Below are 26,485 nucleotides of genomic sequence, written 5' to 3' on the forward strand. Positions count from 1 at the left end.
GCACTCGACGTCACTCCCTATCAAGTTAAGAGAAATTCGTCGTGGCCTAAAGGATAAGACGTCCGGTGCATTCGTATCTAGCGATGCACAGCGATGCACCGATGTTCGAATACCGCAGGCTGGTACCAATTTTTCTAATGATATATTATACGTACTTAACAAATGTTCACGATTGACTTTCGCAGTGAAGGAATAACATCGTGTAATAAAAAATCAAACCCGCACAATTATAATTTGCGTAATTACTGGTGGTAGGACCTCTTGCGAGTCCGCACGGGTAATCACCACCAACCTGCCTATTTCTGCCGTGAAGCATTAATGCATTACGGTTTGAAGGGGGGGCAGCCGTTATACTGTAAAAACTGAGACCTTGAACTATATCTCAAGATATGGTGGCGGCATTTACGTTGTAGATGTCCATTGGCTCTGATAACCACTTCACACCAGGCGGACCAGCTCGTCCACCCATCTTAAGCAATAAAACAATAAATGGGAAAAATTATACTCCAAAATGAAAGGTGCTTTTATTATTTATTGTACAATTAGCGATTTATTTTATAAATAAAACAAAATGTTAACTAATGATTGTTTTTTCGCCTACTCATTTCATTTCATGGTCTTTAAAATTCATTGTTTGCCTCTAAAATGTCTACTAGTGTGGTTCCTTTTTAGTTTTCTTATTAGTATTTTCCGTACATAAACATGGACCTAAGGTTGGACAGCCTTTTGGACGAAGGTTTGAAGACTTGGAACTACAAGTGGAGGTAATCTTTGAGTGAGATTCGGAGGATAACTTAGAGCGCGATTTGGAGGAGAGCTTGGAGGAGAACTTTGACCCATGATTGGGCCTTGGTATATGATAGAGCCACCTTTATTATCAAAATTAATATTTGCGAAGAGTCCACTTAGTGAATTATTAAGCATTAATTTTTCCTTGCCTTTGTTTTCGGTGTGGTTTTTTTACATCGGCCATATAACTTGAATTAGTGTTATATATCTCATCGAACTTGAATTCCATATCTAAAAAGTAATCGATTTATTGTAGCGAAAAAAAAACCGAAATTCTATTTTCCATGATTTTATTGCTAGTCTGTGGTCATAACTAGATTTTTTTTTTCTCTGGCAATTTAATCTTAACGCCTCTCAGACTTTAAATTACTTAAACACGTTCCGTTATCCCGCCGCCATTTGGTGGAAAAGTCACTGGTAGTAACTAGCGTATTCATGCCAGAAATTCAATCCCCCAGATAAAACTTTCTCCGTCGTGTGAACATGCTCTGAAATGAGGGTTTGTCTAATTGTTCAGCGTTTTTACAACTAAAATATATTACTTCGTTTTTTTTGTTCTAACTGTTCATAAGGCACGCAGTATCTTCAATTACCATGCGTCTATCATTAACAGTGTACTTCGGTTAATATTAGTAACAGTAACGATATCCAATAAATCGCCAGTTTTTTTTATTGCTTAGTTGGGTGGACGAGCTCACAGCCCACCTGGTGTTAAGTGGTTACCGGAGCCCATAGACATCTACAACGTAAATGCGCCATCCATCTTAAGATATAAGTTCTAAAGTCTCAGTATAGTTACAACGGCTGCCCCGCCTTTCAAACCGAAACGCATTACTGCCTCACGGCAGAAATAGGCATGGCAGTGGTACCTACCCGTGCGGACTCACAAGAGGTCCTGCCAACGCCAGTTGGGCTGTGAGCTCGTCCTTCCAAATACGCGATAACAAAAAAATTAAAAATTTTACGATAATAGTCAATGTAAATATAATGAACATAACCATGTTTAGTCCTGAGGAAACGGACTTACGTAAAAAAAAACCTTAAAATAATTCTCACCTTTTTTTTTCTTACCTAAGCTGATAGCCCCGAGAGGCTATTTCAGCGTAACCTTAACTAGTAGGTGAGCTCACGGGGCTCAAACCTGAGTTCTCACCATTATCGTGTTCGCTGTTTTCATTGTTTTCATATAAACTAAAATTGAGGACTTGATTTGTTTCCGTATAATATAAAGCTCTGTCTAATCCATTGACCAAAACATTGACCACATACTTCGGTACCGTATTGTACATATATCCAATTACAAGAGCCTCGGTGTGAGGGAAAGGTACAATAGTGGGAATGGAAAAAACGGCCGACCTAAAAGCGCAAATCAAATGTTTAAAATCAAATATTTCGAATCTTATTTTGACAGCATTACGACAGCAGTATATAGATAGAATAGGAATATACCAGAGGTCCCGCAGTAGTCGAAATTCGACTATAATTAATTGGAATTGTAAGTTTGTACACTATTATTATTGTATTTTACACTTCTATAATCACAAATTTCGCCAAGGCTACACTATAAAAAATATTAACAAAGGCAAACAATGTTTAATCTCAATCTGACAACAGACGTCAAGAACAAAAGTTTGACAATAAATAGTAGGTATGCATGCGTGTGTGCGTCAAATACATGGTATGTAGTGTGTGTAATGTTTTCTTTATTAATTTAAAGTATCTTTTATGCATTATTTTAAAAAAATATAGCATTGTGCACTTCTTCTCTATATTCTCTATAAGTGTGGAAAATTTCATACTCCTCCGTCCACGCAATTTTCGTAAAAAGGGATACAAAGTTTTTTCTTCACGTATTAATATATAGATTTATAGCAGTTACGGTGACAATATGTTTTCGTTAGTTCCTGTTTCTGATGAAGGGTCGACCAGTCCCTTTACAATATAACTCTTTTGTGACTTTGACCTTTTTTTTATTTTTTATTGCTTACATGGGTGGACGAGCTCACAGCCCACCTGGTGTTAAGTGGTTACTGGAGCCCATAGACATCTACAACGTAAATGCGCCACCCACCTTGAGATATAAGTTCAAAGGTCTCAGTATAGTGACAATGGCTTATCTATCTATATATATATAAAAATGAATTGCTGTTCGTTAGTCTCGCTAAAACTCGAGAACGGCTGGACCGATTTGGCTAATTTTAGTCTTGAATTATTTGTGGAAGTCCAGAAAAGGTTTAAAAGGTTATAAAAATTTATATGAAAATGCTCGGAATTAAATAAAAATAACAATTTTGTTTTTCCTTTGATGTGTCCCCCGTCGGACGGATTCCGTTTGTTTGTTTTAAGTTTATTTTATACAAAAGTTTAGGTCTTTTATTTATCGATTGAGGCATTACGAAGTCTGCCGGGTTAGCTAGTTTTTGATAAAAATAAGTGGATTCTGGTAATAGCTTAGTGCTACGTGAACTAGTAAAAAAGGCAAACAAAGTCAAATAAGGACAAATAAAATTTTGTAAAATAAGATTAGTCAAAGAAAGTCCAAACTTTGACCGTTTCAAGAAAAATTCATAAATAACAGCGAATTAATCTAGATACATATGAAAAAATACTAATAATAATACGTAATACTACTACTATGTATGATTCGGTAATACGTACCGATACCAGATACATATATTATAATAGGTACCTACTTATGTGTTTGAAAAAATACTAATAATAATACGTTATACTACTACTACGTATGATTCGGTAATACGTACCGATACCAGATACATATAATAGGTATGTGTTAATTATTATGTGACAATTACCTCCATCCTGTTACGACCACGTTTTGAACACCTTTGGTCGAAGACTTTCGTTTTTTCGTGTGTGACACGTCTATAGTTACGTCTACACATAGATCTGTTATCTCGACGGAAAAATCGTAATCAGCTTCGTCGCTTCCGGTATATCTGATATGGCCATTTACCTATACACATTTTTTAATAGCTTAAAAACCAAATTTGTTATTTTTTTTGTCATAGAAGAAGAAGAAGTTACTAGATAATTTCGTGTTGTGCCAGAACTAAAGTCAAGGAAACTGATAGCGGCTCTCTTTTAAATAGTTCATATAAATTGAAACAATAGTACAGGTGATCACAAAACAAATGCTTCAGTAAAAATAAATAAGCGAGATGTATCAACGCAAAATGGCTGCCGGGACTGGGAAACTTATTTTTTTAATTCGTTTTAGTCATTGACCTCAGTCGAAAAGTGGTTTCAGTTTAATTCAATTATAACATTTCGGTTATGTCGTTTAACCGGATAAACCAGTTTATTCATATTTTTTTATTGCTTAGTTGAGTGGACGAGCTCACAGCCCACCTGGTGTTAAGTGGCTACTGGAGCCCATAGACATCAACGTAAATGGCGCATTCACATCACCATTTAAATTGTAACGGTAATAACCGGAATAATTGGTGCATTGTGTTGAGCGATGCACCGGTGTTCGAATCCCTCAGGCGGGTACCAATTTCTCTAATGAAATACGTACTCAACAAATGTTCACGATTGACTTCGACGGTGAAGGAATAACATCGTGTAATAAAAATTAAACCCGCAAAATTATAATTTGCGTAATTACTGGTGGTAGGACCTCTTGTGAGTCCGCGCGGATAGGTACCACCACCCTGCCTATTTCTGCCGTGAAGCAGTAATGCGTTTCGGTTTGAAGGGTGGGGCAGGCGTTGTAACTATACTGAGACCTTAGAACTTATATCTTAAGGTGGGTGGCGCATTTACGTCGTAGATGTCTATGGGCTCCCTCCTTGCGTCGTATTCCTCATTGCTGAGGGTCGTGACCACCCTTTTGAATCACCTTCGCACGCACGATCTTTCTCCATTTATTCTTGTCTCTGGCGGTGTGGAGGGCGTTATGAAACGTGGAATCAAGAGCGGTGCGGATCTGGTCGGACCAACGTATTGAGCTGCGCCCCCGATGTCTTTTCCCATCTACCTTACCAGTCACGATGAGCCTCTCGAGATTGCCACCATCCTCCCGTGCAAATTTGGAAATGTATGACTCTGACGATTAATCAAATGAATAGAAATGCATCGTAACTCTTACTAGTAAACTGCTTAATCTGATTTGTTCTCGTAATTCGAAATTCGGAAATCTGTACGGTCCTCCTGTCTGCGATAAGTATGCCGTTTCGAGTCCGCTTAAAACCATTTTCGACAAACGGATTTGATTGAATGTCCGATTTTGTTGCGAGTTTGAAGACTGAAATGAAAAAAAAATGATATAATATATACAGAGTGTGCCTACATACTGATTGCAAGGTTGGTGTTCTTTTACTGATGGTAGGACCTCTTGTGAGTCCGCACGGGTAGGTACCACCGCCCCGCCTATTTCTGCCGTGAAGCAGTAATGCGTTTCGGTTTGAAGGGTGGGGCAGCCGTTGTGACTATACTGAGACCTTAGAACTATATCTCAAGGTGTGTGGCGCATTTACGTTGTAGATGTCTATGGGCTCCAGTAACCACTTAACATCAGGTGGGCTGTGAGCTCGTCCTCACATTTAAGCAATAAAAAAAAAAAAAAAAAAGCTAAGAAATGACGATCCGATTTTTTTGAATTTTTTTATCATAGTAAATAAATTCTTAATTACCAACACGCATCGTAGATGTCAAATTAGTCTTTGCTACGTGCGAAAAGCATTACAGTTAGGTGCCAAAGTAAAAATGTTTATATATGCAGCATAATTTAAAAATAAAAGTACTTTATAAGTTTGAAGTTATCTGTTAAATGAATTTATTAATATATTCCTTTGAAAACCTTATAAAGTATCATATATATGTACGTATGTGTGTACATGTATGTATGTATATTATATTTGTATAGGTATTTGTGTATATATTTTTGTGTATGTACTTGTAATTTAATATAAATGTAATTGCACCTACAACTATTTACTCTGCACTACCTTTGGTTGACTGGTGGAGAATGCCTTAGGCATTAAGTTCGCCATTGTAAATTTTATATAAAGTATAATAAATAAACAATCAAATCAACAAATAAATAATATTAATGCTTAAAGTCGCGTAGCAGACTGTTTTTACGAAAACTCGTAAAGCAGTCGAATAATAGAATCTCGAAAATTCCAAAAACTGCTCATATTAGATAGATATCGCTTTGATATCAACTATATACTAGAGTTGTAATCAATGTAAATATTAATTTTGGTTTGTAGTTTAGAACATTGGTTCGTTGAGACAACAACACAGTTAAGAATTCGACCGTATCTAAAAATTACGCGCTATTAAAATTTCAATAATAATAGTTTCATAATCATTACAACGTACGTACGTATGTACGTTTTTTTTTTTTTTTTTTTTTTTTTTTTTATGATTGAAAGTTTACTGGTGGCCCGAAGGCCTTTCCAGTTTCACCAGGACAGGTGGGCGAGCAAAGGCTCAGCCAAGAGGGGTGGGATTTGCTAACAACTGCCCGAGCGCCTCCGAAGGAGACCTAACAACTCAAGAGCAATTGTTTCGCGAATGAATCTACTACCGAATCGGAATCGCGACCCGCTGAGAAGATCCGGCGAGAAACTCAGCGGGCTGATGTATGGGTTAGGTTGCACGTCGACCTCTATGTCGAGTTCGACGAGTACGGTTACCGGGGTCCCTAAGCCTGCCCCTAGTATTAGAGCTGAAGGCATCTAATGCAAAGGTTATTGGATCTGATGGATCCGTAAGGACGTGTCTAGGGCGTCGACGGTGACTGGCTCCTGCATGATCAGGATTCGGGGAGTAGTCAGCGGCGGCAACGATAAGGCGATTATCATGACGCATAGCCTTATCGAAGTATCGTTCCGACGCTGACTTCATGTATTTCCGAATTGATTCGAGGCCCAGGTCGTCGTGTAGGTCAACGTTCCTCACGAACCACGGAGCCCCGACAGCTAACCTGCAAAAGCGGGATTGTAGGGATTGGAGGGTGTCTATGTGTGTGCGGGCCGCGTGAGCGAACACCACACTCGCGTAAGTCATGACGGGCCTTATGCAAGTTTTGTAAAGTGTCACCTTGTTTCGAAGGGACATTTTACTCCGCTTACAGATCATGGGGTAGAGTCTACCGAGAATAAACGCGGCACGGTCACGGACTGATTTTATATGCGGGCGGAATGTCATCGATGCATCCAGGGTAACGCCCAGATACTTGACCTTCCTGGCCCAGGGTATGGGTTGTCTAAAGAGAGTAATCGGGGGTGTGAGATTCCTCCTCCTAATCCGGGAGGAAATCCGTGTGGAGCTTCCCCTCTGAAATAGCACCGCAGTACTTTTCGCTGGGTTGATGTCTATGCGCCATTTTCGGAACCACTGTCCTAGGGCTAGGGCTGCGCTCTGAAGCTTCTTCGCGATTAGGGACTTATTTCTACTAGAATAGTAAACAGTCGTGTCGTCGGCGAATAAAGCTAAATGGGTCGGCGGCGACCGGGGAATATCGTTGACGAATAAGCTAAATAGGAGGGGTGAGAGGACAGAGCCTTGCGGGACTCCAGCTGTGAGAGGTCGTGGGGAGGAGCGGGTTCCCTCGACTCGATATCGAAAAGAGCGGTTCGACAAGAAGTCCCGTATGATGAGCACGAGACTATCCGGCACGCCCATGTTGAATAGTTTGAAAATCAAACCATTGTGCCAGACTTTGTCGAACGCTTTTGCGACGTCGAAGAAGAGAGCTCCCGTGTATAACGGTTTTGGTCGATTAAGCCCCACAAGAATGTGCTCCGTGAGCCGGTGCACCTGTTGAACGCATGAGTGATTTGTACGGAATCCGAATTGTTCATCGATAAGAATGCCCTTGGATGAGACGAAGTCTCTGAGGCGTTTGTAGAGCAGACGCTCATACAGTTTGCCTAGAGACATGAGGAGGCTAATCGGGCGGTAGCTCGTCGGATGATTTTTTGGTTTACCGGGTTTATGTATGCCGATAACGTCCGCTTCTTTCCACACCGCGGGAAAGATACAGTTCGCCATAGCGGCATTGAAAATAGATGCCAACATCACGATGAGTTGGACGGGTAGAAGTTTAATAACGCGGTTGGATATACCGTCGGAACCGGGAGCCTTGCGAGGACGTAGGTCTTTGATCAAGTCTTTAACTTCCATCGGGGTGACGGGTGGTAACGCATCAGAGGGTGGCAAGGAGGCTCTGCGTTCTACCTCACTGTCTACTAATTCTACATGAACAGGGTCCACGGATTGAGTGCTGGGCGTGCACTGGGTTTGCAATGTATCGGCCAGCAGCTCTGCTTTTTCGTCATCATCGAACGCCGCGAGTCGGCCTGAGGGGCCTACGAGGGGGGGCATAGTTACTACCGTATCCGATTTGAGAGTACGAGCTAAGCGGTAGTAAGACCTTTGAGAGGGCGCGAGTCCTTCTAAGAAATCAGACCATCTGGCATCTCGGACTTCGGTGATGCGAGACTTTACGTCGCGTTGTAGGGCACGCATTCGAATACGATTTTCCGCGGTAGGATACCTATCGTACGCACGGATCGAGGCGTTCTTAGCTCTAAGGAGTTCCCTAATATCGTCGGGCAATTTGAAGCGGTGAAGGAAGTCCTCCGCTACAACTTGCTTCGATGACCTATCTAATGTCGAGGTGATGTGTGACGTTACGATGTCTATGGCTTCAGCGGTATCCTGAGGAGACGGGATAGAGTCCGGACTAAACGGAAGCGATGGTGGATCAGATTCAGCCAGGCTGATGCCCAGCGTGTGCCAATCCACCACAGTCCTCGTGACGGGAACGGAATCGGGAGCGCGACCGAGCTTCATAACGACGGGACGGTGGTCTGAATCTAACTCTGAAACTACTTCGATCGAGTGTAAGCGCAGAGTTACGTTTTTTAATAACGCTATGTCGAGTATATCCGGGCGATGCGCGATATTTAGCGGGTAGTGAGTCGGGGTTAGCGGAGCGACGATATCGAAGGCGAGATCATCGACTAACGCGTCAAGCCGCCTGCCATTCGGGGTTGTGGTGTGTGAGTTCCACCTGATGTGTTTACAATTTAGGTCGCCCGCCAGAATGACAGAGCTCCCCATACCGAGCAGCGCCTCGATATCACTGCTTAGAACGATCTTATCCGGTGGAAGATAAACGGACGACGTATGTACGTGTGTACGTCACTGAACTTCCCCTAAACGGCTGGACCGATTTGAATGAATTTTTGTGTATGCATTCATTAATATCATTAATTTTGTGTATGCAGGACAACGTCTGTCGGGTCCGTTATATATAAATCCTGACGCGCTCACACACTGTCAGACATAGAAAGAACCGCGGAAGATATGTTTTCTACACAGCAAACGAATCTTCTTACATCATTACAAACTTAAAATCATTATCATTACTTCACAACATTACAACAACAAAAATAGGCACCATTAAGTACACCAATTTTTTTTTTTTAGGATGCTATTCCATCTTAATGGTTCTTTCGTTGGATTAGAATATACTGGCTTCTTACATAAATCATAATGGCAACCTAACCTTAATTCATTCACATTGGTTAAGCTAAAATCAAACATTAATATTAAAGATACTGTATTGTTACTTACATTTCGTGAAGTCAGATTACATTTCATAAAGCACAATCATACAATGAAAATGAAATGTTAACTCATTTCTCATTTACTGAAGAGGAATTAAAGAAATTAAATGAAATCCCATCTGTTACGTTGTTCCCGCGTTTTGTCGAGTTGGAAACGAACAGATCATTCCACTCGAAAAAGCTTCGTTTACATTTTACAACGAAAGCTTTTGCGAGCCCCGTACGTGTTCGAAATAAAACAAAGACGATTTGATACGACATGCTTCGCGCCGGAAATAGGTAGGGTAGTACCTACCAGTGCGGGCTTACGAATAGCCCTGCCGCCAGAATGGCCAACCGCTAAATTCCCAAAAAAAAATTGCGGGTTCGACTTTTATTATGCGTTTTTCATCATTAAATTGGTGGTATGGTCACGTTAAAAGGAGGCCACCAGACTACATCGGAAATTTGGCGCTACAGCTCAACCTCCCCGGTCGGAGACCTAGAGAAAGACCCAAGTAAAAGTGTGAAGATATAGTGCTCAAGGGCTACAGGGACTGGTGGGAATGGAGGAGAAAAGTAAGCTGAACCCACCACCATGTGGGATGAATAGCTACGAAGAGAGTTCTTCGTCTGAGCAATCGTTCAAAAATACAAATTCGATGCGTATTTTCTTCGCATTTGTTTTTTGTAATAAAATAAATGCTTTTGTCACTTTTCTACATCACAAGGACATAGATTTATATTTACTAACAACTCTCTATATATACTAGAGGTACCGCAGTAGTCGAAATTCGACAATAATTAATTGGAATTGTAAGTTTGTATACTATTATGATTGTATTTTATACTTCTATAATCACAAATTTCGCCAAGACTACACTATAAAAAATATTAACAAAGACAAACAATATTTAACAATGAAGTAGGAAACCTATGGAAATGAAACGTCAACAAAAAATTCGTGCCACTGTGACGTCATCTGGCCACAAAACATGGCGGCTTTAGTGCTGCCCAGAAGATTTTAATGTTAGTAGGTTTTATCGATAAACGTTCTTGGCTTATTTTATTTTAAATATTGTTGAGTATGAATGTATTTGTAGAATTTATACTTTAATAGGAATTAAGTATATTGTTATGTGCAAAGATGATGTGATTTAGATATTATGTGAAATCTAAGACGAGTTCGTGCTTCAAATTTTCCAAGTAAACGATATGACGATTTTTAAAATTTGCTACACTGATTTTATAAAGTTGTCGTTTGCCGCAAAACATAAAGATATGGCATAGTACAGTGCCATCAGCCCATTTCTAGCATGCTGAATGTTATCGTATTTTGAGTACGTGTTTTTCTTAGACTATTACAATCTATTTTAATTGTTTTGCTGACTCTAAAGTCCGTAACATACTACCGCAGCGCACCTCAAGGAAGGTGCACCGCACCATTTGAATCACTCTCACTTGAGAGTGATTCAAATTTTAAACTTATCAAGGGACCGCCTGATAACAAAAAACACCTACAGAACATTTATTCGTTAATGAAATTACAAAGTTATTCCTTGTGACTTCCTCTCTAAAATCACTTAATTAATAAATATTTAACGAATTTACAATAGTGTTTTACTCACTGCGGAATAAAACTATTTTATTTAAATAGTTCCGAAGAGATTTTGTCGATAGCCTTTTTCCCGAAATATCTAAACAGAATGTCTAAATATGTTTTGATGACATAATATTTTAAAGAGGTATTTATGATTAGTGTCATGATGAATAGATTCCGACCGAAAAATGGTATCCGATATTTCGGATTCAAATATATTATTAAGTGTATAATCCATGTTTCGGATGAGGGCTCCATAATGAATTTAAATATATATAGATAATAGTTTTGGGGCATCGACCTTCTTGAGATCCTATAAAATATGTTTTAATTATTATTTATGTACGTTTTAAGCATGATAAAACTAGAAATTTTATATAAGCAATCATATTAAATCGATATGAAAGTCAATAAATAATGTACAACCCAAAACAGACGGCCGAACTGACGTGACAATGACATTTGGCGCGCAAAACATGGCGGATTTTCGGCCTCATTAGACGGAGACGGAGACATTTACGTATATTCATGTTTCATTTTATGTACGCACTGAAATACTGTTATATTGTTTTCTTGCGAGTTAAAGTGCTGAGTAAGAACGAGATAGATATATGTTTATGTGTGTGCCTTCAAAATGGGTGCTATTTATATAAGCAATTGTACGTATAGAACAATATGTCGTGTCCCTACTATATAGGTCTATGATATTTAATGTATTCTCAATCTGACAACAGACGTCAAGGACAAAAGTTTGGCAATAAATAGTATGCATGCGTGTGTGCGTCAAATACGTGTGGTATGTAGTGTGTGTAATGTTTTCTTTATTGAATTAATGTATCTTTAGTGCATTATTTTAAAAAAATATTAGCATTGTGCACTTCTTCTCTATATTTTCTATAAGTGTGAAAAATTTCATACTCCTCCGTCCACGCAATTTTCGTAAAAAGGGATACAAAGCTTTTGCTTCACGTATTAATATATAGATTTTTATAAATAATACGTAAACGCAAATTATCAACCAAAGCATTCCTATTTAATGTAATAATAATGAATAGTAAAAGAATTTCTTTTTCTAGAAATTCTGTAGTTTTCTAAAAGTTTAAACTAAAAAGACCACTTACAGTTTCCTTCCATGTTATGTCAAAATCGGTCATCTCGATATTACCAAGGTTCTCTTGAAGCGTGACCTTATTAAGGTTTCTGACGACATCAGCCATGTATAACCAGCTTGTGCGTAACAAACCCTCTTGCTTACGACTAAACATAGAATAAATTATCTTTTACGATAAATATTTCTGCCGTGAAGCAGTAATGCGTTTCAAGGTGGATAGCAAGCATTTACGTTGTTGTTGTTTTTTTATTATCATTGTAGGCAGAGGAATAGAACATATAGCTCACCTGATGATGAGTGGTTACCGTCACCCATGGACTTCAGCAATGCCGCTGCCTACCGATGTCTATAGGCTTCGATAACACCGGGAGACCATCGATAATTTTAAGCAATAAATAAATAAGATTGTTGTGTCTTTTCGTACTCAAAACTCTTGTATCGTTCATTTTGATCGAATGAAACTTTGTTTATTATTGTTAGCACTAAAGTGAAAGTTTCTAACTTTCAGTCATTCAAGTATAATATGCGGTGTGCCTGCCGCAGTCAACAAAGTAGACCTAAACACGTTTCACCTAATTCGACTTAATTTAATTACGCAGCCGACTAGAGCAGAATAGAATCTTTTTAATAGTACACAAATGTAGTAAAAATAACAATAAATATTTATTTTATTCATAGCTACAGCGGGTATGACAGTTCTTAACTTGTCCGATTTATTTATTATAGAAAATAAATTAAAACATTTTATGTTCAATAACTCAAATAGGTCTAAATTTTAAATACAAAAATAAACCTAACTATAAGTAATTAATAATTGATCTATTTGTTCTATTTTTAATTATTGTCTAGACTCATAAATGTAGACTAAATTATTCGTACTCTCAACACTAGTTTGAAATCGATAAGAAAATGTCATAATAATATGTTGACTTAAACTTGTTAATCCGTGCATATTTAAATTTATATTAGACCTAACATGGGTTTGTAAAAATAGCTAATCATCGGATGCTATTTTTAATACAAGCGCAAAAAAACAACAATATATCTGTAATTTTACGTTTAACATTTTAAAAATTAAGTGTATCATATATGATTATACTCTCACCATTCGTTCTCATTCATAATTATATTTCACTATTTTGTTTTTATGCCTATTTAGGCCCGCTAATGAGACCTTTAAGCCAACATTTTAACTCACACAACATCGACCATTCTTATTCGAGACGGCAAATGAAATGAGCACCAAAGAGTTATTATGATTTTCTTAAAGTAACTTTGTTGAAATTAATGGAATGCTTATTTAAATTATAAAATTCTTATCGGTATTAAGGTATTGATGTAATGAATGATTGAATGTCAATCTGTCATATGACAATTGATAGTTGTTTAAATAATTTTTCAGTTAATGGACGTTGTGAAATGTGTGTTAAAGAATTATTGAAGAAAGGGCATTAAATGTTGTTTCTTGTTGCTTAGAAGAAACGCAATTTCGTCTTTTCTTATTTAAACACCATAATTACCATTATAAAACAACATTTTTGCTAATATCTTGAGAAAATGGAGAAATTAAGATTTGATTTTACAATGAAATCAATGGCGGATGGAAAAACAAACGTCATATGCATAACTTCCATTGCTACACCAAGTGGACAAGTTTTTGGAATTCCAGTCGAATATCAACCCGTAAATCTTCATAAGGTGATCACAACTACTCCTAACTACACCAGAGTAAAAAACTCTTTAGTAAAAAGGCATCAAACGAGGAAAATATGGATAACTGTGACGGAGGAAATTTCAAAAACATATTTGGATGAAGAACAAAATTTGCAATTCAATGATTGTTATTTGGAAGAGATTTCAGAACAACCTGTTAGTTATGAATCGACATCTAGTGATTCTAATCACATGCTTGAAAAACTGTTAGAAAAACTACAAGAACAAAAACAGCAGAAACCAGAAAAACAAAATTTAGGGAAAATTGCAAAGGATTTTATTATAGAAAAATTCAACGGCCGTAATTCAAATGCATTACAGTGGATCAAAGATTTTAATAAAGAATGTGAACGTTTTCAAATAAACGAGGATAAACAAAAAATTGAAATTTTGAAGAACTTCTTAGAAAATGCTAGTGTAGATTGGTACAGTTGTATGCTGATGAAGCTTACAGTACAATCAGAATGGAGCAAATGGGAGAAAAATTTTTGTAAGACATTTGCGAACAAAGGATGGTCCTCCACTAGATATGCTCTTGCCTTTAAATATCAATCGGGATCCTTACTTGAGTATGCTTTAAAGAAGGAGAAATTATTGTTGGAAGTCAGGAAGACAGTGGATACCGGAACAATTATTGATCTCATAGCATTTGGTTTACCCAATTATGTGGCGGACAAGATTGACAAAGAAACATTACAAAGAACGGAAGACCTTTACAATGAGATAAGAAAATTGGAACATCTGGTGATGAAAAATAAATATGAAAAAAGGAACAGCTCATATAATTTAGATAATAAAGGGAAAAAGATTGACGAAAAGAAACCATGCCCAATCTGTTTAAATGAGAAAAAAGGGAAACGGTTCCACCCAGAGGACAGCTGTTGGTTCAAAGAAAAAAATAAAAAAGCTGTGGTAAAAACAGTAAATAATTCAGAATTGGAAATAGAACTGAATGAGAAAAACCCAAAAAACTAGAAATACCACCATTCATAAAAATAATTTTGCAAATAAATGACACTTTGAAGGTTTCTGGAATCTATGACTCTGGATCTAATGTTTCTTTAATTAATGCAAGATTATTGAAAATACAAGAGAAACAGAAGACAAATGATATGCAAGTTGTAAACTTAAAAACTATTAATGGTGAGAAAAAAACGAAAGGTATGGTAACGCTAAAAATAAAAATCTACAATATTGAAAGAAATATGGATATTTTTGTGGTGGATAATGAAAATTTTAACTATGACTTCTTAATTGGTTTGGATTGTATAAAAAAATTCAAATTAATACAAAATGAAGAACTTAACATCATACAATATCCCGAAAAGAAAAGCATAATCTCAAATGAACATTGTTCTAATGAGAATAATGTAACAAATGTCGGAATTCCTGATGTACTAGGTGACAAAAATAAAGAACAAACATTTAAAGAGAGAATAGAAGAGAAAGAGAAGATAGAGATGGAACTATACTCTGAGATAGTAAAAAAGGGTACTACTATAAATACCAACAAATTGTGTGAAATTAATTTCAATGAACATGTAAACATTGATGAATTTCAAATGTCTGTAAATCATCTAGATTTATATCAGCAATCAAAAATTGAGAAGTTAGTAGATAAATACAAATCTGTTTTTGCTAAGGACAAATATGATGTTGGCTCTGTGCAGGATTATGAAGCCCATATAGACTTGATGGTAGATAAATACTGCTATAAGCGTCCGTACAGATGCACAATTGAAGACAGAACAGAAATTGAAAGTCAAATATCGAAGCTACTACAGAAAAAATTGATAGAGGAATCTTACAGCCCGTTTGCTGCTCCTGTAACTCTAGCATATAAGAAAGAAGATGATAAAAAAACAAGATTATGCATAGATTTCAGAGATTTAAACAAAATAGTAGTTCCACAATCACAACCTTTCCCACTTATAGAGGACTTAATGACCAAAACAGTAAACTGTAAGTATTATTCTACATTAGACATAAACTCAGCATTTTGGTCGATCCCATTGAAAATTCAAGATAGACATAAGACTGCTTTTGTGACACAAGAAGGACATTTTCAATGGACTTGTCTCCCATTTGGGTTAAAGACTGCACCAGCGATTTTCCAAAGAATATTGAGCAATATTATAAGAAAACACAGACTATCTAACTTTGCAGTAAACTTTATTGACGACATCTTAATTTTTTCTAAAACTTTTGAGGAACATTTACAACACATATCAAGACTACTGGAAGCAATACAAAAGGAAGGGTTTAGACTGAAGTTTTCAAAATGTACATTTGCAAGTCACCATGCTAAATACTTGGGTCATATAATAGAAGACAATTCAGTTAGACCTCTGAAAGATTATTTAACTACTGTCAAAAGCTTCCCAATTCCAGAAACAAGGAAAAATATACGGCAGTTTTTGGGAAAAGTAAATTTTCATCATAAGTTTGTACCACATAGTGCAATTATCCTCGATCCATTACATAACTTATTAAGGAAAGATGTGAAATTTGTATGGACGGCAGAATGCCAGGAAGCATTTGATAAAATTAGAGCATTGCTTTGCTCAGAACCAATCCTAAAAATATTTGACCCAGATTCACCGATAAGAATTTACACAGATGCTAGTATCAAAGGAGTTGGAGCAGTGTTGAAACAAGACGATGAAAACGGCGTGAGTAAACCGGTCGCTTATTTTTCGAAGAAATTAACAGAAGCACAGAAAAAGAAGAAGGCAATATACTTAGAATGTCTGGCGATAAAAGAAGCAGTCAAATACTGGCAACATTGGCTTATGGGAAAAGAATTTATGGTATACACAGATCATAAACCCCTGGAAAATATGAACATTAAAGCTCGAACTGATGAGGAACTAGGTGATTTAACATATTATCTATCACAATATAATTTTGAAATTAAATACAACCCAGGAAAATCAAATCAAGAAGCGGACTGCTTAAGCCGAAATCCAGTCTTAGAAGCAAATGATAATAACGACGATTTTTTAAAGGTCGTAAATTTAATCGACCTACAAGAAATAAAGAATGACCAGCTAACAAATCCAGACCTACAAAAAGAAAAGAATAAGCACATATTAGAGAATGAAGTTTATTACAAGAAAAATAAAAGAAGAAATAAGATTATACTGTCAGAAAAAATTAGCAAAGCTCTAATAAAAAAAGTCCATGACACATACTGCCACATTGGAAGAACCCAGATGACAAATAAAATAACACCATTCTTTTCAGCCAAAAATATTACAGCAAACATTAATAAAATGTGTGATGCGTGTGAAACCTGCATTAAAAACAAGTCCAGGAGGAAGTCGAAATATGGTTTAATGTCACATTTGGGACCAGCCACACACCCGTTTGAAATTGTATCCATCGATACTATTGGGGGCTTTGGAGGATCCCGATCAACCAAAAGGTATTTGCATCTTCTAGTGGATCATTTCACACGGTATGCCTATATTTGTACATCAAAAACTCAAGGCTCCAATGATTTCATTAAGCTAATGCAAAAGGTAACAAAAAATTATGACGTTAATATGGTATTATCAGACCAATACCCTGGCATAAATTCAAAAGAATTTAAAGAATTTCTAAAGAATAATAATATCAAAATAGTTTTCACAGCTGTCGATGCGCCTTTTTCGAATGGGCTTAACGAAAGATTAAATCAAACACTAACAAATAAGATAAGATGTAAAATAAACGAAAGCGATAAGAAGACATCTTGGACAACAATTGCACAAGAATGCGTAGAAAAATATAATGAAACAGAATACACAGTTACAAAGTTTGCTCCCAGGTACCTTCTAAAGGGTGAAAATGTGAGTATTCTACCACTACATTTGAAAACAAGTTGTACAACAGAAGATTTGAGAAGAGATCGAAAATTAGCCTTAGAAAACACAATAAAATCTCACAATTATAATAAAAATATATTTGACCAGTACAGAGAAGGGTATAAATTGGAAGAAGGAGATAGTGTTTATGTGGAGAATGGAAATAAACTAAACAGGAAGAAAATGGATGAATTGAGAACAGGGCCATACAAAATACTAAAGAAGATTTCAGAATCGATCTATGAAGTTGATACCGGACACAAAAAAGCAGAATCAAACCTCTACCATATAACAAAGTTGTCTCCAGTGTCTATCTGATATGATAAACAATTGTAAAACCATTCACTGCCTCTTACAATTGTCTTTTCAGCGGGGGAGATGTAATGAATGATTGAATGTCAATCTGTCATATGACAATTGATAGTTGTTTAAATAATTTTTCAGTTAATGGACGTTGTGAAATGTGTGTTAAAGAATTATTGAAGAAAGGGCATTAAATGTTGTTTCTTGTTGTTTAGAAGAAACGCAATTTCGTCTTTTCTTATTTAAACACCATAATTACCATTATATTGATTTAATTCCTTAAATGTTGAAATGATGGTCAGTCGTCATATTTACCGAATATTCGCTAAATTATCGCCGAATATCGCTGTAGTATTAACATAACTGAACATGGCGGCCTGTAGCTTTGGCATCAATTCTTCTCGTAGTGGAATCGTCAGCAAATTTAGAATGTTTAAGCCTGGAAAATGTACTATGTGTACAGTGCCCTTAGATAAAAAAAACTATCGTTTCAAATATGGAACATGGATAATAGAGATACATACATGGGCTTACATACAGAATGTTAATTTGGGATATTATCTTCTTCTATTACATCTGAAAATATTATAGCAAAGGACACTTCAATGAAAGACACTTACCATTGTTTGTTAGGTCATAATTAGCGAGGACCGGAGGTGTTCCTAAGCCTTGTTTATAAATCTAAAAAAAATATCTGTGCAAATTAATCTTATGGCAACATTCTAAAAGCATAATATGTATTCTTATAAACCCCATATCATTTACGGATTGAATTTATATTTTTAATTAAATTAAATATTACTAAAACTCCAATACTGTAAACAATAAATATTCCATTTATTTAGTATAGGCGTAGATCATCAAAATAATAATATGATTAAAACGTAATTCTCCAATCAGATACCCTATAATCCAGAGGCATGTTTGAAGTACTCCTTATAATTATAATTTAATTGTTATGAGTACCTCAAAAGAAAAACGGCATTTCGATAATTCTAGAGAAGATAACCCGAGGTTCACGGATGGACCATCCAACATTGTCATAACGAAACCGGATAGCACACACGCTTCTATTGATATTCTGAAACCAAGACCAGATTAATGAAAATAATTTAGAATCCTAGCTTTATCGTGTCGTATGTCGTATCACTCTTGTCAGAGCGGTCGTGGTCGTCATCCAGCATCGTTGGTGTGGGCAGATGTTATGCGCCTCACGAGCAATCACCACTCCTGCCGGTTTGTGGTGAGCCTGGGTCACTCATGCAAACAGCCGCCAACTGCCGACTTGATCTGGTCCTAGCTTTAGATATATTTTATTGAGACCCAAAATAGTTGTCCCACTTGCATTCTCGAAGCCCGCTTATCTCTAAATTTCGCTGTTAATTGATACTAGGATTGCATGTTAACCAGTTGCGACTGATTCGTGTTAAAAAAATCATATGGATAGTTCAGTACCAAATGATACAATTAAAATAGATATTGCAAGTCAATTTGGTATGACCTTGTAATATTTTGTTTTACTTTGTATTAAAGAAGGGTGAAAAAAATAATTTTTAAACATTATGAAAACACAACGGTCTGAAGGACAGGATAGCCGGTGTAACATACATAAGGCTGCCCATCCAGGCCAGGATAGGCAGCGCATCTGAGTCTCTGATGTAGTTTGGATGTCTATGGGCGACGGTTATCATTTCCCATCAGATGAGCCGTAAGCTCGTCTGCCTATCGAAAGCAATAAAAAAAAAAAAAAACACAACACCCTGTATAACCATGTAGTTTTCTTTCAAAATTTAAAAAATCGATAACTATAAATGAAAAAAAAAAAGTCTCCCAAATTTCGCAATTGGAATACGAAGATTTTAACGTGTGAACATTTCAATGGAAACTTACGCCAGATCCCCCGTGTTCTGTACCTGCTGGAATCTAAACGGGGAGTTCAGATTAGAGTCTTGCTCGTTCGCGTCGTAAATCATATCTGTTGTATTCCTAAACACCGTATATTTACAGCGCACGATCATTTTGCTTAGCGATGCGTTTATTTTGAGAACGTTGTCCGGCAGAAGAAAGGTCACTTGGGGCATCCATAGGTACGGAAGGTTTTCCAAATCTAAGTTGGAGAGCAATCTGCAATTCAATTCATTTATTTATCAATATTTTTTTTTACAACTTAGCTTGTTGGAAGAGCTCACGGCCCAGATTTTAAATGATTACCGGAGCCCATAGCAATCTACAATGTAAATGCCACCACCTACCTTGAGATATGAGTTCTATAAACGAAAATAAAAAGCATTACTGCTTCTCGGCAGAAATAGGCAGGTTGGTGGTACCTACCCGTGCGACTCACAAGAGCTCCTACCACCAGTGATTACGCAAATTATAATTTTGCGGGTTTGATTTTTATTACACGCTGTTATTCCTTCACCGTGGAAGTAAATCGTGAGCAGTTGTTTAGTACGTATTTCATTAGAAAAATTGGTACTTGCATTGCAAGATACGAATGCATCGGACGTCATATCCTTTAGGCAACGACGACTTCTTTAAGCAATAAAGATAACAACAATTCATCAGTTCACATACACATTTAAATCAAAATTAAATTACCACGGTGCATACAGAAAACAAAGAATAATAATAAACAAGTAGACCTTCTCAACTATGATTATAATATTATTTACACTATTAGAAATGTTGAATTTCAAAATCCTTACCATAGAAAAATGTTAATTTATAAGCATTAATTGCGAATTATTATTTAAACCAGTCTTCCCGCAGTAGTCGAATATCGACTATAATTAATTGAAATTATAAGTTTGAACATTATTATGGTTCTATTGTCAAAGAATATTATACTTCTATAATCACAGATTTCACGAAGACTGCACTATACAAAAGAAAAAACGTTTAAATATATACATATATAGATAATAAATAACCAGACAGAGAGCAAACAAATCTGTTCATCACACGAGTGTTTTCTTGATGTGGGAATCGAACCCACGATCCTTTACGCAACAGTCAGGGGCGATAACTACAGTACCAGAGTCAATCAACGTAGTCAGTCGGCGTATAAAGATCTCCTCCTTCATTTAAATCTCTTAAAAAGGAATGTAACTAGCACACTTAATAAACACTGCCACACAGATCCCGGCGCAACAGAATGCTGAATACTTACAACCGAACCTGAATATCATTGTGGTAGTAGCCAGTGGCGATCGAATGAAGATCCCTGGTCTTGCGAACGAAAACGTTCATGCCCCGGTATCCGTAGCTTTCTTTCAGGGCCTTGAAAAAGAAAACAAAAGCATAAACTATTTTAGTATTGACCAAGTGTTGTGGCGTCATAATAACGATTAAAAACTTTGCAAAATTTTACGCACAGAAACTATTGCGTTCTCTAAAGGTCTCTGAACATCGGCCCATGTATCTTGAAATTCGCGAACGGTGTCTGTAAAAATAAACAATTTTACTAGCATCGAGATACACTGTTTTCTCCAGGCCAACTACTTGGCCTGGAGAAAACAGTGTATAACTTACTACTTGATCTGTGGTCTTGATCTGTAGAAGTGACTTGTAGTCGATTTCCTTTTTAGTTTTTGAGACAATGACCGCATCCTGTTCTCTGATAGTAATATAAAAAATATTTTTTAGTGCACCACTTCATAACTGATGCTCTTTTTATTGGCTAATATGGACGAAGGAGCTCACAGCGAATCTATAATACTTGGACGCATAATTGGAATCTACAATTGCAAATAGACGGACTTTCCTCAACTATATGGATTCACAATGCACTATACCACCAATATATGACTTGAAGATGCCAGTACCCGGATATAACAGAAGTCATCGTGACCTAAAGGATAAGATATCCGGTACACTCGTATCGCCCTATCCGGCTTTAATTACTAATGATAGGGCGCCTTGTGAGCCCGCACGGGTAGGTAGCACCACCCTGCTTATTTATGCCCTGAAGCAGTAATGTGATCCAGTTTGAAGTATGGAGCAGCCATCATACTATACAAATGAGACTTAGAACTCGTGTCTTGAGGTTGGCGGGTGCATTAACGTTGTTGATATGTAAAACCCCTGTAACCACTTAATACTAAATGGGTGGTGAGTGTGTTCCACTGTCTAAACAATAAAAACAGGTATTCTTTTTTATGATTGAAGGTTTACTGGTGGCCCGGAGGCCTTTCCAGTTTCACCAGGACAGGTGGGCGAGCAAAGGCTCAGCCAGGAGGGGTGGGATTTGCTAACAGCTGCCCGAGCGCCTCCGAAGGAGGCTTAACAACTCAAGAGCAGCTGCGTCGCGAATGAATTTACCACCGGGTTGGAATCGCGACCTGCTTAGAAGATCCGGCAAGAAAAGGGATTCCATCGATTATTCCGTGACTCTCATAGTCTCCTTTTAGCCATAGGACAAAAAAGAAGATTTATTGGAACTAATTTTAGGAAAACACCACACGATCATTTGACTTTACCAGGGTAAAGAAACGCTTGCGCCTTTCTTATATTAATATTTGGTAGCAATTCGTATTATGTATTAGGTACGCACGTATTTGAATTCAACTTCCATAGCGACTGTTCGAAACCAATCCGTGGGTAATTGAATTTTTACCACGGCAACACGGGTCGCGATTTGACGGTGCCTTCGCGATTTGACATCTGTCACTTTGTCTTGCTTCTCGAACGGGACGGTACCTACCCTCATATGTGACGGTCTACGCTAACGGCTTGCATTATCACTAACCCTTATCCATTCCTGCCCTAAACCCTTCCCCCTAAGTGCTACGGCGTGAGACGACGAGGTCATCGGTTCCGGTGAGTGATTAGATGATATTTTGTTACCACCTCGTGCTGGTTTCCGGAGCCCTAGGCTGCCACGAGGGCACTGGGTTCGGATCGAACAGCGGTAATAACTCACCGGACTCAAAATATTTCATAATAGCACCCCCGATATTGTCCGAATTAATTTCCAACGCCATTATCACAAGTATTATAATAATTTTCAACATTTCCTATTTTTAGTGCAAAGCGGACCTTGAAGTGAAATGCCGCGCGAGTTTCACGTTACATAAAACAATTTGTTTTTAGAGAAATGCTTATTAATTCGTGCCAAAGAAATTCGATCGAAGATAAAAGGAAAATTAATTGAAATAACTTCAGAATATCAAATAATCGAATGTAGATAAGGAACCATAAAAACACTTTTGCGTTAGCTTTCGAAAGTAATTGAAAAATAATTGCCATAACATGCAACAACATTTTTATACATTTGTTTTGTTGAATATTTTAACTGTTACAAATGTTAAACTACACAAAATCTCCGAAAATGAAGGTTAGTGATGTAGATAGCACAAAAATATTATAAATAAGCACAAAAATATATCTCATAGACTATCCACGTGATGTTAGCAATTACCAGATATCCCCCAGACATCACAAACTGAATCCGTCCGGTCGTCGTTCTCGCCGTCGCTTGCGACAAAGGGTTCGACGAGTAAATTAACTCACAGAAAAAGCCCACTGAGTTTCTCGCCGGATCTTCTCAGTGGGTCGCGTTTTCGATCCGGCGGTAGATTCTGCGAAGCACGACTCTTGATAGAGTTCGTGTTAGCAACGTCATCAGGTTTGAGCCCCGTGAGCTCACCTACTAGTTAAGATTACGCCGAAATAGCCTCTCAAGGCTATCAGCTAAGGTAGGAAAAAAAACTGAATCCCAACACCTACCTTGAGATATGAGGTCTATCTCCCAATTCTATAGTATTACAGTTGTTCCAGCCTTCAAACCTGTACGTATTACTCGTTTACAGCAAAAATAAACAGATCGGCAATGGACAACCGCACTACTTGACCCACGCTGATTCTGATACCGAATCCCATTGTTTTATTAAAGCATTAAATAAATGAAGTTATTTATTTCTTTTCAAATTAAAATTCTGAGGATGTAAAACTTTATTTAAATTGTGTTATGTCATATGTTCCCTATCTGTTCCACTCCTCAATCATCTCCTCACATATCTTCCTGATTAACTCTCTCTTTCTAACCTAGGAGGTTAGCTTACCTACTACTACGCCTAGTACTGCCATTAGGTATGGCAGAAACTCGTACAAACGGGTAGCACCGTTCAATCTAATTCTATCACGAAGTAAAGATAAGTACCGGTTTGAAGGGTAGCATAAGCTATGGTGCAGTTAAAAGTTCAATCGTATGTCTCCAGACGGGTTCTGATATCGATAGGCTCATGTAAATGCTTAAGATCAGCTAAGCCGTAGAAACCTCGTCCCTTTGCTTAAATTTAAAAAATATGATTCATATTTTTTTGGAAAATGCTTCACGATTTGAATATTTAAAAATAATCCTCATGATTGTAAACCTGCATAAAATATTTTAATCGCTTCATCGCTTACGGCAATCGAAGGCTTCGGAAATAATAACGTTATATTTTTTTTAACTTGGAAGCCGAATTTTTTTTTTCACAGAAAATGACAACGAAATCGACGAAGACTCAAAACTTCAAACAAATGATTTAAATTATAACGATGATAATCAAGTCGTGAACACCACGGGTTGCTGGATGTCACTCGATGCAAAACAGCATTTTGATATCATGGATAAATTAGACGGTAAAAGGCGATCACACATACAAACCCTTTTTTAAACATGGATAAATTAATACAAACCCTTTTTTAAAGGTAAACGTACGCGATGGGTATTTTCTTCATCGTCAGAACACACTCATTAAAGCTCGGTTTTCCCAAGAGATGCGTTGCATTAATAGCTGACGTAAAATGGGCATCGGAGAAATTCAACAATGCTAAGAGGATACTATCGGAGGAAGCTATCGATCAGTAGAAAGCTTATTTTACGCACCACAGTGGCAGTTCAAGCTACGTCATACGACACTATCATAGATTACATACAATATATGAAACTGCTGAATTATGAGGGTACTTCTTTCCCAGGGAACCCGAGCTTTATCAACGATTAACTTGTTCCCGGCTGAACGCTAACGAGCGATTAATAATTCCAGGATGAATGTTCATTTTAAATTTTTTTATTTTACTCGATGAATTAAGTGCAACCTCCTTTTTAGAGTATTGTACAAACGCCTTTACATTTTCCCTACGAATAAATGATAATATTTATTCGTAGCATTTTCCCTTATACGAAAGGCGCTACTAGTTTCGAAGTTTATGAAGCTCGTAGTGACGGGAAAAATCTTCAACGAAGCGTAAGATATCGCTTCGAAAGGTTCAAATGCTGTTGTTCTAAGCTTTGAAATATTCAAAATAGAAAAATTTTAGTAGCGCAATTCAGATTATAGCAAGATTAATTCTATTCTATGGAAGCTATAGAGGCTTATTTTTTCAGAAAATCTTTTATAAGAACGTAAACCACAAATATGAAAAGTTTAGTTTAATAATATAAGTTTTGAAATATATTTTTAAATTCACAGCAAAACAATACAATATCCGTGATAAAATCCAAACATACGCTAGCGAGGGATTTGATAAAGCAATGCTATCAGTAAGTTATCCAATTCATTTAGTCGACATCCATATATTAATACGTGAAGCAAAACTTTGTATCCCGTTTTACGAAAATTGCGCGGACGGAGGAGTATGAAATTTTCCACATTTATAGCACAAGCTAATATTTTTTTTAAAATAATGCATAAAAGATACATTAAATCAATAAAGAAAACATTACACACACTACATACCATGTATTTGATGCACACACGCATGCATACTATTTATTGTCAAACTTTTGTTCTTGGCGTCTGTTGTCAAATTGAGAATAGATTAAATATTGTTTGTCTTTATTGATATTTTTTTATAGTGTAGTCTTCGCGAAATTTGTGATTATAGAAGTATAAAACACAATCATAATAGTGTACAAACTTACAATTCCAATTAATTATAGTCGAATTTCGACTACTGCGGGACCACTAGTACTAATTAAAAAGATTAAAAAATAATATTGGTAATCTATTAATGTCGACATCAAATATATTTCTTGTAATTGTGGTATTGATGCCTACCTAAGCCCATAGATATCAGAATTCGTATGATGCCGCCCACCTCACAATACGAGGTCTAAGCTACAATTAAATTGAAAACCATCCTACCCTATAAGCAGGAATTAATGCGGGCTACGCAACTACCCACTCGTGCGACAATAATAGACCGCTGTATTTGTTTACACATTAACCAATATTTTGCAATGTTTAATTTTAGAGCGGATTGTGTATAAGGTATTACATTAAAAACATACGTAATTAAATTAAGCATATAATCTGTATATTTTGTGCTCAGTGAAAATGAATATGGTTTTGCAGTTTGTTTGACAGTTGACGTATCATTTAATATACAGAAACGTCACTAATGAAGGAAAAGAAATATTGTTGCCATGTAACCTAACTGCGAAGTATTGCATAGGTGAACCACGTGTACTCGTTTTATCTTTTTCAACAGAACCATATTAAATTTCCCTCTGCTATTTAATGTTTTATGACAGCTCGTATTC

General features: G+C 36.8%; 1 protein-coding gene across 4 annotated transcripts; it reads right to left on the reverse strand.

The window, feature by feature from the left end:
* Positions 1–505: 505 nt before the first annotated feature.
* Positions 506–25,738, reverse strand: LOC105842441 (uncharacterized). 4 transcript variants are annotated; one of them, XM_062669785.1, is made up of 12 exons: positions 25,680–25,738; positions 21,330–21,397; positions 21,125–21,234; positions 19,843–20,076; positions 18,919–19,033; positions 18,573–18,633; positions 18,268–18,391; positions 12,099–12,234; positions 4,901–5,056; positions 3,603–3,763; positions 1,943–2,145; positions 506–1,020 (listed from the first exon to the last, which is right to left on the reverse strand). In XM_062669785.1, exons 1-12 carry the CDS (start codon positions 25,705–25,707, stop codon positions 917–919), a joined length of 1,500 nt encoding a protein of 499 aa, XP_062525769.1. In that variant the 5' UTR covers positions 25,708–25,738; the 3' UTR covers positions 506–916. The 4 variants fall into 4 exon arrangements, 3 of the variants coding, with proteins under 3 accessions (XP_062525769.1, XP_062525770.1, XP_062525771.1); XR_009973721.1 differs by having other exon boundaries at positions 890–1,020; positions 1,846–2,145; XM_062669786.1 differs by lacking the exon at positions 506–1,020 and adding an exon at positions 1,063–1,277.
* Between the last annotated feature and the right edge of the window lie 747 nt (positions 25,739–26,485).

This window comes from Bombyx mori, chromosome 8 (assembly GCF_030269925.1).
Source record: "Bombyx mori chromosome 8, ASM3026992v2".
Taxonomy (NCBI): domain Eukaryota; kingdom Metazoa; phylum Arthropoda; class Insecta; order Lepidoptera; family Bombycidae; genus Bombyx; species Bombyx mori.

Coding starts and splice junctions, on each gene's coding strand:
- LOC105842441 (XM_062669785.1), bottom strand. CDS start 25,707: ATGCATGCGTGTGTGCATCAAATACATG. Junction 21,398..25,679: donor GTGTGTGCATCAAATACATG/GTATGTAGTGTG, acceptor TTATTTTTACAG/ACACCGTTCGCGAATTTCAA. Junction 2,146..3,602: donor GTGGTCGTAACAGGATGGAG/GTAATTGTCACA, acceptor TTGCGCTTTTAG/GTCGGCCGTTTTTTCCATTC.